This window comes from Selaginella moellendorffii, unplaced genomic scaffold (genome assembly GCF_000143415.4).
Source record: "Selaginella moellendorffii unplaced genomic scaffold, v1.0 SELMOscaffold_39, whole genome shotgun sequence".
Taxonomy (NCBI): Eukaryota; Viridiplantae; Streptophyta; class Lycopodiopsida; order Selaginellales; family Selaginellaceae; genus Selaginella; species Selaginella moellendorffii.
The window spans coordinates 726,815-741,928 of record NW_003314300.1 but is presented as its reverse complement, the minus strand read 5'-3'; the positions used below and the strand labels follow the sequence as shown (position 1 = coordinate 741,928).

At 51.4% G+C, this 15,114-nt stretch overlaps 4 protein-coding genes and 1 non-coding gene across 5 annotated transcripts; 2 read left to right on the top strand and 3 right to left on the bottom strand.

Annotated features, from left to right (window-relative positions):
* Nucleotides 1–1,917: 1,917 nt before the first annotated feature.
* TRNAK-CUU lies at nt 1,918–1,990 on the bottom strand. Its single transcript has one exon. It is a non-coding gene; the product is annotated as a tRNA-Lys (tRNA).
* A 2,868-nt stretch (nt 1,991–4,858) lies between these two features.
* Nucleotides 4,859–6,298, top strand: LOC9659822 (pentatricopeptide repeat-containing protein At4g02750). Its single transcript, XM_024683915.1, has one exon. It carries the CDS (start codon nt 4,859–4,861, stop codon nt 6,296–6,298), a length of 1,440 nt encoding a protein of 479 aa, XP_024539683.1.
* LOC9659548 lies at nt 5,939–8,312 on the top strand. The gene is made up of 2 exons (XM_002979002.2): nt 5,939–8,087; nt 8,155–8,312. Exon 1 carries the CDS (start codon nt 6,397–6,399, stop codon nt 7,942–7,944), a length of 1,548 nt encoding a protein of 515 aa, XP_002979048.2. The 5' UTR covers nt 5,939–6,396; the 3' UTR covers nt 7,945–8,087; nt 8,155–8,312.
* Nucleotides 8,190–13,170, bottom strand: LOC112349464. Its single transcript, XM_024683914.1, has 5 exons — nt 13,119–13,170; nt 12,399–12,500; nt 10,828–12,096; nt 8,603–10,759; nt 8,190–8,240 (listed from the first exon to the last, which is right to left on the bottom strand). Exons 3-5 carry the CDS (start codon nt 12,067–12,069, stop codon nt 8,190–8,192), a joined length of 3,450 nt encoding a protein of 1,149 aa, XP_024539682.1. The 5' UTR covers nt 12,070–12,096; nt 12,399–12,500; nt 13,119–13,170.
* Nucleotides 12,946–15,089, bottom strand: LOC9659821 (probable F-box protein At3g61730). The gene is made up of 9 exons (XM_002978877.2): nt 15,006–15,089; nt 14,743–14,951; nt 14,637–14,684; nt 14,428–14,583; nt 14,298–14,345; nt 14,065–14,241; nt 13,906–14,013; nt 13,232–13,847; nt 12,946–13,172 (listed from the first exon to the last, which is right to left on the bottom strand). The coding sequence occupies exons 1-8, from the start codon at nt 15,053–15,055 to the stop codon at nt 13,765–13,767; spliced, it is 879 nt and encodes a 292-aa protein (XP_002978923.2). The 5' UTR covers nt 15,056–15,089; the 3' UTR covers nt 12,946–13,172; nt 13,232–13,764.
* Nucleotides 15,090–15,114: the final 25 nt, after the last annotated feature.

Sequence of the window (15,114 nt, the reverse complement as noted above, 5' to 3'; positions counted from 1 at the left end):
AAAAATGCGTGAACCTATTTTTCCTAAAAAAAAGGAAAAGAAAAACAAAATACAAAACTCACTCGGCTCTGTACAATGCAAAAGTAGCACCCCAAAGCACTCATTTTTCCAAAATGTGAGCTTTTGCACCATCTCACACGTCCACTAGAAGAATGTAAGAACTTAGCACAGGATTCCGATCATCACAAACAAGACATTTTGTTTGCATGAGGAAACCAAAGAAACCTCTACAAATTCCTTCAGATATTCGCTACTAGTGTTGAGGGTTTGATGCAAGAAATGCACACCACGAGAAGCTTGAGACCTTTCTCTTCGGCAAACTTTCGCAAGAAGCTAGTGACGAGCTTGCCAAGTTTTTTGAATGTAGAAAGTATCCAGGCACAATGCTGGGATGTTTTCCACTTCTGCTTGATGCTTCTCGTGTTCCTTTAAAAATCAAATCCTGGCAGACCCTTAAGAAGATTTAGATGTAGACGATACAAGCCTCAACTTACCTCCACATCGAAAACAAATTGATTTTGGCCAAAGTTTACACAGACCTGCAAATACATCTCAGAAAAGTTAATTGAAGGTTAAAGTTCCAGATGTAGTGGAACCTTCACATCCTTGGATTCCCCCCTACTAGTTTGCTGTTCTTCCTGCGGCAAGACAAACACCATGACAGAGGAATTAGCAAAGCAAAACTTTCATGGAAAAGCTTGTAGCTTATACCAGCAGCAACAGTATCATTGTGAAGGTCACGTTTAATTTCTTGCTCTTTGGACCGTAGTAGAGCTCCCATCTAGAAAAGTAAAACACAAATGAAAGAAGATTTCTTTCTCTATGAACTCGCCCAGGCTGAAGACTCCATCTTAAAGTTTTGATCTGTGAATCCTGTATACATCGGTCCTCTTCTTCTTTTTCTTCGTGGAGAAGAACTTCCCAAAATTCTTGAAGTTATGGAAATTTCGCTTTCCTCACAGACTACAATGACTATCTGTGAGCTCTCGTTTGATTCTCTCGGGGTTTCATCTCTAGTCTTAAGATCATAGTTGAGGAAAAGTGATAAAAAGAAAAGCTTACAGAAAAAAATTGTCCATCTTAGAATGGGAAGGCTGAACATAGACCATTGGCCTTTATGATCACCAATAAAATCATAAGTCAAAGACAATAAGCAACTTCTTGACCAGCGAGCCCCTTCTCCAGCACGAGAAATAGAGGCCCACTACTACACGAATGGCTGGGCGACGCCGCATATGCCCGCGCGAGCGAGTTCCAGCTCCCGGAATCCTGGCGCCCATGGAATCGAACAGCTCCTTTGCTGCCGCGCGAGCGTGGAATCCACGACCTGGAACATCTCGTCGACCAGCCCGTTTCTCGCCTACGTAATCAGCAGCAATCTCCACCCCAGGGCCTTCTTTGTAGATCTCGCTCACTTCCGCCACCTTGCCGTAGCGAGTGTAGGCTGCCACCACGACGACTTTGCTCGAGGGCGAGAAGAATAAACGCCCCTGGCCTCCTCCAAATGCCCGTTGTTCATATAGGCCTTCAAGATTGCCCGGAATGCCTCGTTCCGTCAAAGACTTGGCGGCAGGCTTCCTCCACGCCACCCAACTTTCCAAATGCCCGGGCTGTCACGTTCTTGAGTTCCCAGTTGTCTGGGGTGTGGGTTTGCTTGCAGATGATCACGCATATCTGCCTCACCTCAAGCAATTTCTCGGCCTCCAGGAGCCGAGTGTCTCTACCTCGGCCTCTGGGTTTCCATACAACCTGCGTAGACGAATTGCTGTGCTGCATATCTGCCCCTCCTCCATGAGGTTCCCATCTTCTTACGGAAGATCCCATAGCTCAAGAAACTTTCGAAGCAAAAACGAAAGATGTCGATCATGAAAGATTTTCAAAAAACGAGCAAAACAAAACCAACGCATAGCTTTGTTTCGCCGGCCGTGGGGCTCGAACCCACGACCACAAGGTTAAGAGCCTTGCGCTCTACCAGCTGAGCTAGGCCGGCTCTTGACGTGACAAGCTGACGAAACTTCTATCTTTGAAGAACTTACATTTTACCATGAAGAAAATCACCTTTTACTCGACAGGCGAATCTTTTCTGTTCTCCGCAATTCATAAAACGCGCGCCTAGAGGAAGAGCGGGTTTTCTATCGATCCACAGCAAAGGCCAGATGATTTCGGTCGATCCGGGTGAGCGCCGCCGCACAGGCATGAGAGGCAGCCAATGGAAGCTTGGCGCTAGAACGACCGCATGCGCTCGGCGCTCCTGTGCTGGGTCAATCCTACATGTTCGGTAGATCCATGCCAAGGATCTCGTTTCATCTGGGCTCCAAGGATCCAATGGTCTCTTTCGTTTTTCAAGTTGTGTGGGGAACAATTTTTTTTTTTGCTTATGGCAGTGGCAAAACCTATACAGATACTCGACAGGGAGTTTTTATACATGGGAATTTACGAATTTATACATGGGAAACAAATCAACGACTTGCTTGCTCCTGAAGCTTCGGATACATGAAAATTCCGTGATGTTTGATCTAGACTTCACTGAAAAGAGAAGAGATTGTGAGCAGTCAGGTAATATTTGTAACAGGTAATTGAAAGCAGGGACAAAAGAAACGACGGTCGAGACGATTGCATTACCTTCTTAAAAATCGATTTTTGGTAACCTGTTTGTTTTTCAAAGACTACGGTAGATCTTGCAGGCTCGGAGGGTATTACGGAGCTGCTGGTGTTCGTCTCGAAAAAGGAACGCACGTTAGCAAATCCTTGATGACGCTCCAAGATCTACCAGGGACAATGTAGCACTCAAGGATCGGAGCTACATCGTCTCATCATCCAGGTGAGATTTTCCATCGTCTCGTAGCTGATAAATCCTCCAGGTGAGATTTTCCAAGCTGTGAACTTTTCCAAGCTAGATTTCTAATTTTCTTTCGTTGCCCGTCCTCATCTCCAAGGATTTCCAAGTAAGCTTGTGATTTTCTCACTCGAAAGGGATTTGTAGAGAAACCTTGACAAGCGTGTTGTAAAAAGACGATCAGCGCTTGCTCGTTGTCCCCGGCCTCGAGATATCCATTGATCAAGGTGTTATACGAGACAACAGCGAGCTCCACTCCTGCCTCTGCTGACATGAGCTCCCAGAGTTGCTCTGCTCGCTCCAAGTTGCGCAAGCGTTGAAGTGGTTGTTCTATGTTTGTGAGGTTTTCTGTTTTCTCTGGTCGAGTCTTCTCTTTCAGCAGTCACAACAGGGAGAGTTTCAAGTTTTTCTTTCCTTGAGGCAAGTTTTTCTCCTACTGTTGAAGCAGCCTCTTTCCTTTCAGTGCAGCCGGAACCAGTAGTCGCTATGTTTCGTGAGCTTTGTCTCATCGACAGCAGTCATTGGTAAGCTTCTCGTCAACACGCTTTCCATCTTTCTCTGCAGATCATTCCTCTCTCCGCAACGCACTGGCAAACCTAGCGAGCTGAGCGTCACCAACACACTGCGCTCCAGACTTTAACAGGTGGGTGATATTCCAGCTCCAGCATCGTCCTTAGCACTCCCAGCACTAAATCGTATTGCAACGCAAACGAGCTCAGACACTCGTCTCTTCCCACACGCACTCTATCCGGTAAGACACCCAGCTTCTTGGTCATCGTCTCGAACTTCAACTTGAGTTTTCCACTGCGTGGCGTTGTTTCTCTCGATCCAACTCGTTGTCTATCGTCGCATTTAGAGTCGAAGAACAAAATCCTCCTAAGTTTCAGACATTGGATTTCGCTTAGAAGACACGTCAGCATCCGCTTATCAGGTGCTGGGCTAGGCACCCTCAGACAAATCTTAAAACAAAGAAAGGCACTACAAAATTAAAACTGCACTAGCAACGATCTCCAGAGAAGATGAGAAGATGAAGGGGTTGCCAAATGTAAGTCCCACTGGAACTCCATAGTCGACCACCATTGATGAGAAGTAGAAGAGAGCACTCGCCCCCTGCCTGGGCTGCACGTCAAGGGGATGCTCACCAAAGCAATGCTGTCCAGGGCAATTCCTTGTAGCTGCATCTCAAGGAACAGCACTCGAGCAGAGCATAATTGAGTTCCAGGAAACCACTATCCTAGAACACTTGGTCGGCTTGGTTGAAGTTGCTAAGCTTAGTGTACAGGTTGATGAAGTCATTCTTGCTAACGTCATCTCGGAAAACCTACACTTCTGCTGTCAGTGGTTTGATCACCTTCCGAGCGTTGGAGTGTAGAATGAACACGCATATACGAAAAACACTTTGCACACTTGGTTATTGAAACCCTAAGACTATATTCCTCCATTTATGCCTATGGTGATTCTGCCAACACTTCCCTCATCTGATCTTGGAGATTGAATCAAATAATCACTTTTGTTCCTCCCATAATGTATTGGATTTAGAATGGACTACAAGCATGCCATATTACCATTATAGATGTTTGTTGGTGCTTGAATTTCAAGACTGATGTCTCTAAATCTAGAGTCCTTTGATAGCTTCTGTCACTCAGCTTCACATATTGAGAATGCCACTCTGCATTGTTTCTGACTGTGCCAGGAACAACACAATTAGAAAACTTAAGAAAAATCTACCCAGTTGTAGATCACCTATCATCTAAATTTCCTCTTAAGTCTGCATCCACCATTCCATATGGTAGTAGCATCCCATATCTAATATCTTCTAGTTGGGTTCCGGTTAAACAATATATAGATCACTTAAGTTCTCGTCTCGGTAAACTGCGTCAGCGACGAAGAATGGAGCCAAGCCTTTCATCCCTCAGGTCTCAGACCGCGATGATCACTGCCCTCTCCCGCGCTGGCCACTTGGATCGCGCAAAGGATCTCTTCGATCGAATGCCCGAGCACGATCTTGTGTCGTGGAACGCGATGCTTGCCGCATTTGCCGAGCACGGGCATCTGCGCGACGCCCAGGATCTCTTCCAGGCGATGCGCGAGAGGAATCTGATCTCCTGGTCGACGCTGCTGTGCTGCCTGGCGCGAGCCCAGGGCGCCGCCGATGCCAAGCGCGTCTTCGATTCCATGCCCGAGCACTGCCTCGTGTCCAGCACCGCGATGCTGCGAGAATTCGCCCAGTCCGGCCACGCCGCCGCCGCCTGGGAGCTCTTTGATTCCCTGCCCGAGCGCGACATCGTGTGCTGGACCGCGATGATCATTTGCGGCGATCATCCGGGGATCCTGGAGAAATCGCGGCGCGCCTTTGAATCCATGCCGGAGCGAAATGTCGTCTCCTGGAATGCGATGCTCGCGGCGGCTGCTCGATCCGGCTGCGTCGACGAGGCCGAGTACCTGTTTAGATCCATGCCGCGGCGTGACATCGTCTCCTTCACGATCCTCCTGGAAGCCCTGGCTACCGCCGGGCACCTGCGCGACGCAAGAACCCTAATTTCCAAAATGCCAGAGCAAAACATCTTCTCATCAACGGCCGCGATAGTCGCGTATGCCCGGGAAGGGCATCTCGAGGATGCCGAAAGCATATTCTCTTCCATGCTGGAGAGAAACGTTGTGGCACACACTGCAATGCTCAACGCTTACAGCTTAGCTGGGCGCGTAGAGCAAGCCAAACGAATATTCGACTCTTGCCTGGAGGAAAATGCCATATCTAGAAATGCTATGCTTGCAGCATATGCCTCAAATGGGCATCTAGAAGATGCTCTTTGCCTGAGCGATGGGAATCTCATCGCCCAAAACGCGCTACTCGCGGCATATACCAATAACCATCACTCCGATTGTGCAAGAGATACCTTTAAAAAAATGAAGGAAAGAGATGTTTACACGTGGACGACAGCGATTCACGCATTTTCCCAGGAAGGGCATCTTGCCGACGCTAAGCTCGCGTTTGATAGAATGGAGGAAAGGAATCTCGTCTCCTGGATAGCTATGCTGACGGCATATTCTCGGAACGGGCATATTCGAGAGGCGAAAACCCTGTTCTTGCGGATGCCTGGCCACAATGTGGATTCCTGGAACGCAATGCTGGCGGCGCTCCTCCACGGCGGGGGATCTCTCGACGCGATCGATCTCTTCTTCGCGCTCCCAGCGATGGCTATCGATCCCAGCGACACTTCCTTCAGCTGCGTCCTCGCGGCGTGCAGCCGGGTTGGAGATTTCAGTCGCGCCAGGGCGTGCTTCCGGTCGATGAGCGTGGATTACGCGCTCCAGCCGACGAGGCAGCACCACTGCTGCGTGATCGATGCGCTGGGCCGCGCGAAATACGTCGCGAGCGCGAGGGATCTGCTGGAGAGCATGCCGTTTGTGCCGGATCCACTGGATTGGCGGTGTCTGGCAGGCGCGATTGCGATAATCTAAGGATCCAGGTGCCTGGCAGGCGCGATTGCGATGATCTAAGGCTCTGGGAAATCTCAGGGAGGAGAGTTTAGGGTTCTATCGAAATTAGGTCCGTGGCGATGGCGTCCATGGCGCCGGACACGCAGCAAGAGCTCTTCTCGGAGCCGGAGTTCGAGGGCGACGAAGGTCAGATCATGTCCGCCATAGTCGTCGACCCGGAGCCATTCGTCTCCACGCAGTTCTACACATTCAATCGCGCGTCACACCAACTCATGGTCCAGTGCGTGCTCGCCAAGCGCTACGCCCACCCGGAGGAGATCAAGCTCGCCACCCCGACCTCCATTCTCTCCTCCTGGCGAGCGGTGTGGAAGGACCGGCACGAGGACACGGCATATCAAACCGGGTGGAAGAGGATCCAGGACAAGCTCCACGCGCAGGTGGACGAGCACGGCAACGAGCTCCTCTACTTCAAGAGCAATCCTCAGCAGTTCGTCCCCTACATCGACCAGTGGCAGGAGATCGTCCAGGGCTTCCACGCCGACGCGGATCTCAAGCACCTGGGATTGAAAGACACCATCGACCGGATCAAGCAGGTGTGGACGGTGGGTGCCAAGTTCTACGGCATTCCAGAGTCGTACGTGAGAGTTTGCGTCTCGGCCTGCCCGGTTTGCAACTCGGAGGGCGATCACAATGGCCTCCACAAGAGGAGGAGGTTCGAGTACACCGAGACGATGGAGCTCCTCGCCAAGGACGTGCCGCACCGGCTCCAGCAGCTCGCCGCCAAGTACAAGGTGATACTTTGCATCCGCCAGAAGTACATCCGCTACAAGCCGTTTCTAGCCGAGGTGAAGGACTACTGCTGCCACCGCGCCGGCGAGCCAAACGTGAAGAAGACCGGGAAGAAGAAGACCAACAACAAGTTCATCTCCAATCGCTGCGGCTGCGGCTTTCGCATCCGGGCGATCGTTCCCATCACGAACTACAGCTACAAGGACAAGAGTTTCACGTACCAGGAGGAAGGGTCCGCGACGTTCAAGCTGTATCCTGTCCACTCGGGGCATGATCCCGGCCCGCAGGAGTCCACCGGGATGGTGATAAACCAGCTGATCGATTCGACCAACATGACGGAGGTGTCGGGGTTGCTGCTGGAGAAGGTGACGGAGGAAGCGCATGCGTCGGCTCTAAGGAAAGTTCGTGAGCTGCGAGCGGAGCTGGCTTCTCTCGAGGGAAGGATCACGCGGATACCTTTCGAGTCGCTCGGTAGCATCGGGCAGGAGCTCCAGAGCGTGAGCCTCAAGCTCAAGGCTTCGATGAGCTCGGACAGGGGGGACGACAGGCTTGCGATCGTGCCTGTGTTTGACGCATGGCAGGAAAGCCTGGGGAAGGATAAGCCAGAGTTTGCAAGCGACGTGATGGATTCGCTCCAGAAACGAAGAAAGGCTGCGAAGAAGATCGTCCACAACAAGAGCCCGACGAAAGCTCCCTCGCCGCCGGCTTACGAGCAGAGGCCCAAGGAGTGTGGAGCGCTGAGCGAGGCGGATGATAGCTCGCTCGCGGGGATGCCCGTGGATGGCTTCTATCCAGACGCGGAGAAGTGGTACGTGGACCAGGGGCCCGACTGCGCGGACGACTTGGCGCACAGGAGCTTTCGCCACTCCATCGCTTGACACTGGCAGTGTGTGATCATTCACTCGATCGAGCACGGCCGGGGATGGAAGCTCTGGAAGTTTGGAGAGCGCGAAAACTTCTTCTAAGTTCCTTTTCCAGAGTTCGAGCTTGGATGGCGCGAAACTACGATCGTGGAATACATGTAAGTGTTTGTCTTTCTTTCTCTCGTTTTGTTTTGTTTTGTTTGTATGACGAGCGTGTTCTTGTAGATTCGTCCAAACAAACTTTTGGAAGATAACCTCTTCTAGGCATTCTTGCCAATGATTGCGAGCTTCTTTTCTTTCAGAGGAAAGATCTGCCAAGCTCGTCCATCCACCAGAGGTCTAGCTCTTTGAAATCATCGATCGACTATTTTGTCTTTGCATTACATTGGAGTGATCTATATGACCCCTCGAGGAGCCAGCTTTGTAGCTACGAGACAATGGTGGTGTATATCGACTCCGCGTTCCACTCGAGGAAGATCGGTGGCGGCGGTGGTGGTGGCTCGGCGTACGCGTCCACGGCCGGAGAGAAGCCAAGCAAATTCCAAGCATTGGCCAGTTCTTCCGAGCTCAGAGAATCGTCTTTCTCGTCGCCGCTGTCGGTGGTGGTGGTGGAGGTGGCGATGGTGGCGGTGGTGGCGGTGGTGGCGGTGGTGGCCGTGGTGGCGGTGGTGGCGGTGGCGGCGGACCAAGCGAGCTTCTCCTCCTGGAACCCATAGTGGCTGGCGGCGGCGCTGGAGATGGCTGGAAGAGTGCGCGAGAAGAGTGACTGGTCCGTGGCGTGAGGCGTGTAGTGGCCGGGGCTGCCCATGGGCGTGGACAGCGTGCTGGAGATCTCTCCAAAGTGGTCCCCCCATATGTCGTACAGGCTATCTGTGTGCTGTGAGGCCTCGCGCCGCTGGAGCTTCTCGGTGGTCCGCTCGATCGCCGCCTTTCTCAGCTGCCCGATCGAGGAGAGCTGCTTGGAGGAGCTCCCGGGGATGGTGGTGGAGCTGGCGGGGCTGGCGACGGACATAGCAGCCGTGGCTTGATCGTCTCTCCAAGCTTCTCGGAGCTGCTGATCGTTTCTCCAAGCTTCTCGGAGCTGCTGGCCAAGGACTCCAGGAGTCCGGGCTGGAGGAGTTCCCAAGCGTACGGTGCTCTCGTCCGGCATCGCTGGTGGCAAGCTCTCGCATTTGGAAATGGTGATGGTCTTCTCCTCCCTGGGGCTGCTGCAATCCTTGTTCTTAGCGGCGGGGGATCTTCTCGTCTTGGCAGTCGCGCGGCCGGGCGATTCCAGTGGCTCGTTGGACGGGATCCTCACTGCCAGCTTCCTCTCTTCCCATGCCGCGCGAAGCTCCTCTCTCTCGGTCTTGCGGCCGGGTGGATCGACTGGCTCCTCCTCCTTGGACGGGATTCTCACTGCGAGCTTCTTTCCTTCCCATGCAGCGTGGAAGTCCGGTTCCTTGTCCACCGCCGTGGGTTTCTTACTCGAGAGTTCCTTGTCCGCCACCTTGCTCGAAAGAGTGACCCGCGGCTTGGCTTTCCTCGGGGGAATTGCAGGCTCGGAAAACCTGGACGAGATGAGGATCCTTTCGATGGCCGGGACTCTTAGCTCCGACTCGGAGCTCGAGTGGGGGCTGTCCGGCCCGGGGGACGACGAGCTACTGTGTGGCGAAGACGTGCTCTTCGGTTTTCGCTTTCTCTTGACGTGGAGCTTGTCGTCCTCCTGCATGCGTGTGCCGAGGGGTCTCAGCACGCCGTGGTCCTGCCTCTCCCTGCTTTTGTCGTCGCCTACGTTTTTAGCCACGACTTTTACCGCTGCTCTTGCTTTCCAAAGATTCCGAATGCGGGCGACGTGTTTCCAGGCCTGCTTGTGCTTGGCTCCCGGACTACTTCGCGTCGTTTGCTGAGGAAGTTCCTGGACTAGTAGCCAGGAGAAGACCCCGAGAACTAGGACCAGAGCGCAGACGCTAACTGGCAAAGCGACCTTCTCCTGGAAAGTTGGGTCCGGGCCGCACAAGGAAACCAGCTCTCGACGTATCGTTGCCACCACCGGCGCTTTAATCGTTCCAATGCTCGTCACCATTTTAAGAACCTGCTTGTTTGCCCCTGCTTGTTGGTAGTCGTGCTTGTAAGAGACCATCATGTCCATCGTTTCCCCTGCTGCTAGGCTGAAACCACTTTGGCGCCCAAGAGTGATGCTCGGTGCTTCTGCCAGGTCTATTCTCCGGACCTCCAGCACTACGCTCCCAGTGTTTTTCACCTGGAAATTCTTGTGAACTCTAGCGTTGCAAATCTGTCCGTCGGAAAGACTGGTTGAGTTAGTCCCTGCGCTGACTTCCACCGCCATGATCAGCTTCTTGACGGCAGACCCTCCGTCCAGAAAAACTAGTCCTGCGGAGCTTCCTTTCCCGCGGATGGGAATCCACTCTAAACCTGTGAAGTTGTTCTTGACGAAGAGGAGTCCAGTCCAGTCGCATTTCTGCCTCGTCCGAAAGGACACTGGACCGAGTTGCAGCTTCCCACCCCCTTGAACGATTGCTTCCGTCACAGCGCCTGCGTCGAAAGCAAAAACCGAGCTATCTCTGTGCACCTGTGGCTTGTGGCCTTGCCAAAACCAGTTTGCTCTATACTTACAGTTGCGAGACTTGGCCTCCGTGTTAAGTATGAGATTGATGAGTATGGGCTCTTGCGTCGGATTGACTATGTTGATCCACATCTTTTCCTTGACTCCTATTTGCACCATTTCGAATGACAGCACCTGTCCTGGAATTAATGTTGGCTCGTTTTGATTTGCAGCCAACCCGCCTTTTCGGATATCTCGCTGTCTCAACAACGTATGTGCCAAATCCTGCACAAAGTTGGCCGCTGGCTTCTTTGAGTTTTAAGCTGCTAGCTTCAAAGTTACGTGGGGCGTACCTTGAGGAGTGCCTCCGCCATTCTGAGTGCCATCAAATCGTTGGTTTGTACCCAGCTTCCGGAAGCCGCTGCTTCATTGTCCTGCTTTGCGGTTTTGGTCACTTTTGTTGCAGCTACTGACGATTCTTTTTCGCAGGTTCCGTCTTCCGGGCACACTTGCAATCCCAATGGAAAAATCATAACTTTTCCTCCGCCACTTTGCGAGAATCTTATGTAGACGTGCCCATCCCAGGCACCAGCTCGGCTTACGGTCATATCGAGGCGAGCAATGTCGGCAGCTTGTCGTGACTGAATTATCCACGGATCGTCCAGCCTCTCTAGTGAAACTAGCATTCCTTGCGAAGCATACTTTTCGTCCTTTGTTTTCGAGAGAATTGCCGAGGGGAAACCATTTGCGAAGCAGCTGGAGACTTTATCCGTTGGTGACGACTCATCAGTTGCCGGCGAGCAGAGGGCTTTCTTGTGAGAATCTCCAGGCCAGACATGCAGTTCCGTAATTTCGACGGCCTCTTCGTCCGGGTTGTAGAAACTTAATGTTCTCTGGATGAGCTTGCCTTGGACTGCTTCAATATCTTCCAAGCTCGTAGCCTGATGAGAATTTCCGACAGCTTCGCCAATCACCAGAGTTTCGAGGCCTCCAGCACTGGTCTGGAAGAGGATCTTCCCGCTGGCTATTCCAGTCTTCCGGGGCAAGAACACAACTGCCACTGTCAGACTCTCGCCGGGAGCTACGACGCTTTTCTCGTCAAGAGCTTGGATAAAAAACTGCTTGTCTGTGCTGGTAGCCTGAAGAATTTTGATCCAGGAGCTGTTGTCAGTGTTCAGTATAGTCAGAAACTTTATCGACGGAGAGAAGAGGGCCTGCTGATTAAACTCCAGACTTCTGGGAACGACTGCGGCGTTGTCATTCCGCTGCTCCTCCAGGGCTAAAACTTGACACACTTCGTCTTCCTGCTGCGGCGGTGAGGCATACTGAAGAAATGATGCCAGCTCTGGAGGTTCCTGCTGCTGCTCTACTGAAGTGGTGCTACTACTCTCTCCTGAGAATTGTCTGCACACGTGATGGCAGCATCCAATTGTGATGCACACTTGCATCTGGACCTGTTTGTTTCCCCTGTTCACGGTTGCAGAAGAGAAAGAAGTCCCTGCTCCTCTGTCGAAGATGTTGTGCTCTGCCTGGAGGGGAATCGGGCTCCGCACAAGAAGTAGCAGCAGCAGCAAAAACAGGTGTACAGTAGACATTCTTTTCGGGAAATCTGGCTTCTCAACCTGAAACAAAAAGTTTTGTAGATTCAGGACGAGCAGCACGAGGAGACAACGAACACGCAGACGCTAAGGACCAAGTGTCAACACAGGAGAGAAACATTGGTCTGTAAGGAGCAGCCAGACTGTAGATTTGGAAATTGGAAGGCCGCGTCGAAATCGATACGAACCAAGCTCAAAGCACGGGTTGTAACTTAAAAAGTAACTACGACGGGAAGGAGATCAATCAAAGCGGAAGCTCGCCTTGGAAACTTTTGACGTACAGCTTGTGCACCACAGGAATTCAATGGAGAGACGCTGTCACATACCTCGTCGCTCTCGCCTTCAGCAACGCTGCTACATGGAATCCATTGCTCCTCCCCCACAGAATCTTAGGAGTGTGTTCTACAGCTCCATTCCGACCGGACGTCCTGTAAAAGATAATTTCATGGGCTTAGAATATACTGCTAGCAAATAAAAAGAAAATGAAACTGCCATTTGGCGATACCATGCACGTGGCTCATGCTACGCAGTCCAACAGCCTCAGCGCACAAGCATCGACGGCTCACGAAGAGCGACACTCGCGCCAGCTCGGCGGAATCTTTCATGACAGCGACTCGAGAAGGAATACGAACGTTCGGGCGCTCTGGCTTGCATCGCAGCCGTTGGTTGGGCTCCTATCATTCGGGAGGCCATCTCCATCCGTGGGGCAGTGTAGCTAAATAGCTACAGCCCCAACAACTAGGGGGTGGATCCACTCACACCAATTCCTTTGGATCCCAAAAATTTGACTCTAGAGGATTAAGAGAAAGACGGTGGTTGGTAACTGAGAAGGAAGCAAACTAAACTAAACCGTGAGAAAAAATCACGGGCAGGTGCAATGAATCTAATCTGATGACTCGTACTGGAGGGGATCTTTTACAAAAGAATCGATCAGGCAGGCCAAGGAAAAAATCAAGAAAAATGCCGCTCGAGGTACATGCAACCTCAGTTGACATTGTTAGAGTATGAGGGAAACTAGACACTAGAATATACTGCTGCCATCATACCTTACACGAAGAACGTGGTGGTGGCTTACAACACGTACATCCAGCGCTCCAATTCTATAAGAACCACGATTAGAGAGGTACTGGAAAACGAAGAAAAGAAACCTCAACTAAACCTTTGCCAGAGGAGGAGGCGCCCGGCGAGGACCTGTTAGCTGTAACAATCCCAAAACGAAGCTGCTCAAACTAACAAGCCTGCGGTAATGAAATACGGTTTGAAGTTTATCCCCTGGTGATCTCCATCATCCTGATGAAAGCCGAGCATCATCCACCACTAGTCATCGATTGGATCAGCAACTCGTTTTTCCTTCCGAGTAGAGAGCGAAGGGACCAGCTGCTTTTAGCAGTCTTAGGACTGACGTGAGAACATGAGACTTGCAACCTGCGACGCAAAGATTTCAAAAGAACAATTAGAAACGCCTCCACGCATTTCAACCTCGATTTGGTTTTTGCTACGGAACATACAAAAGTGTTTTTCAACCTGTAAAAAAACAAGCACAAAGTAAAACCGGCTTCGAAGAACTCTAGCGTTTCAACCTCGATAGGATGGTGCTCTCACCTACGGCACTTACTAAAAGTTAAGAAGAAGATGTCACCTTTGTTGAAAGGTAGGAGAGGTTACTTGGCCTTCTTTCACATTATCGATCAGTCAAAATAGTTGCTGGGAAACGCGAATGGCCACCACTGGCCCGTCGACCCCAGCATGCATGGCATAGAACTTGACTTGCAAACCTGCACAAGTGTGCTTTTAAAACTCTACAACAGCGTAAAAGTCCTTTGCTATACGCACCGCCATTCTTTTCAAGATTGGTACATCCAGCCGCACCGAAGGGAGAGACGCGGCTTGTCGGTTGATAGTTCCCGTTCTTCGCGGTCCATGATTTGAAATTGAGAATGCCTGTGGCCCGCAGGAAACATCTGACAAAGAAACAAAGAAAAGAAAGGATACCTGAATTGGCAGTGTCTTTGTCGATCAAGCGCTTGTAATCGAACACCGCTCCAGCTGCGGCGTCACAGTTTTCACGGATGTTCCTGACTCCGATTTCTTTAAAGGACCATGTTCTGTTCTGGAACTCTTCGTGCAGGAACAACTCCCAGTTACGAAAGTCCAGTGTCTGCATTCTCCCTGCAAACAAGGCTTAGCTCATCTAAGAAGATAATGAAAATGCAATTCTCCCAAACCAGTGCATGCAGGCAAGTTACAACCGCCGCAGCGCATCCTATGAAGATCTAGCAAAAAAGAGAAAAAAAAAAAAAGGTAAAATGAAAGCGTCGTAGGAATAGATGAAGGGAACCTTGAACTGAAGCAAACCTGCGATCCAGATGCCAGGGAGCACGTTTGGCACAACGCACAATGCCGAGCTCTCATCGAGTTTCATCTTCTTTGACTTTGAGATTCGTTGCCAGAGCCTGCCAGCAGCGAGCGCCTTGCCGGAAACGAGCGTAAAAGCACCTATTCGCATCCAATCTAGAACAGGAAAACGTAACCATGGAATGAAAGACTGTATACGTAACGAGTACCTCGATGTTTCTCGCGTTCATGGATGCTGTAGCTATGGCTTCCAGTGACTGGAAGAGACCGATCGCGTTAACATGGACAAGAATCTGTGAGACAAGGAGTACATACCAAATGCCGATCGATAGAGCTCTCTCCAGCTGAAATGCGGCCGAAATTTCGCCGCCTCGCTGCCGATCTTGAGCCGCTTGAGCGACAGCGCTTTCCACAGTCGCTCATCCATGGCTATCGGCACGAAGAACCGCGCCGTGAGGGCGAGGTGCGCTAGATCGGCCGCGTCGAGGAAGCTCGCAATGCACTCCCAGATGTCCGCATTGTAGCTGGAACAATCCAAGAACGATCGATTTCCAGAAAATCGATAGAGATTCACTCACAGTTTCTCCTGGAACGCGAGCTCGGCGCTGCGCTTCCTCGTCAGCACCATCGCTGCTACGACGATAGCTTTACATAAAACCCCAAAGAGAGTTTAAACTGGGCCACGGG

Coding starts and splice junctions, on each gene's coding strand:
- LOC9659822 (XM_024683915.1), top strand. CDS start 4,859: ATGCTTGCCGCATTTGCCGAGCACGGGCATCTGCGCGACGCCCAGGAT.
- LOC9659548 (XM_002979002.2), top strand. CDS start 6,397: ATGGCGTCCATGGCGCCGGACACGCAGCAAGAGCTCTTCTCGGAGCCG.
- LOC112349464 (XM_024683914.1), bottom strand. CDS start 12,069: ATGTCTACTGTACACCTGTTTTTGCTGCTGCTGCTACTTCTTGTGCGG. Junction 10,760..10,827: donor TGGCGGAGGCACTCCTCAAG/GTACGCCCCACG, acceptor AACTTTGTGCAG/GATTTGGCACATACGTTGTT. Junction 8,241..8,602: donor TCGCTTGGTCCGCCGCCACC/GCCACCACCGCC, acceptor CGAGCTTGGCAG/ATCTTTCCTCTGAAAGAAAA.
- LOC9659821 (XM_002978877.2), bottom strand. CDS start 15,055: ATGGTGCTGACGAGGAAGCGCAGCGCCGAGCTCGCGTTCCAGGAGAAA. Junction 14,584..14,636: donor TGAACGCGAGAAACATCGAG/GTACTCGTTACG, acceptor TTCCTGTTCTAG/ATTGGATGCGAATAGGTGCT. Junction 14,346..14,427: donor CCCTGGCATCTGGATCGCAG/GTTTGCTTCAGT, acceptor CTTTTTTGCTAG/ATCTTCATAGGATGCGCTGC.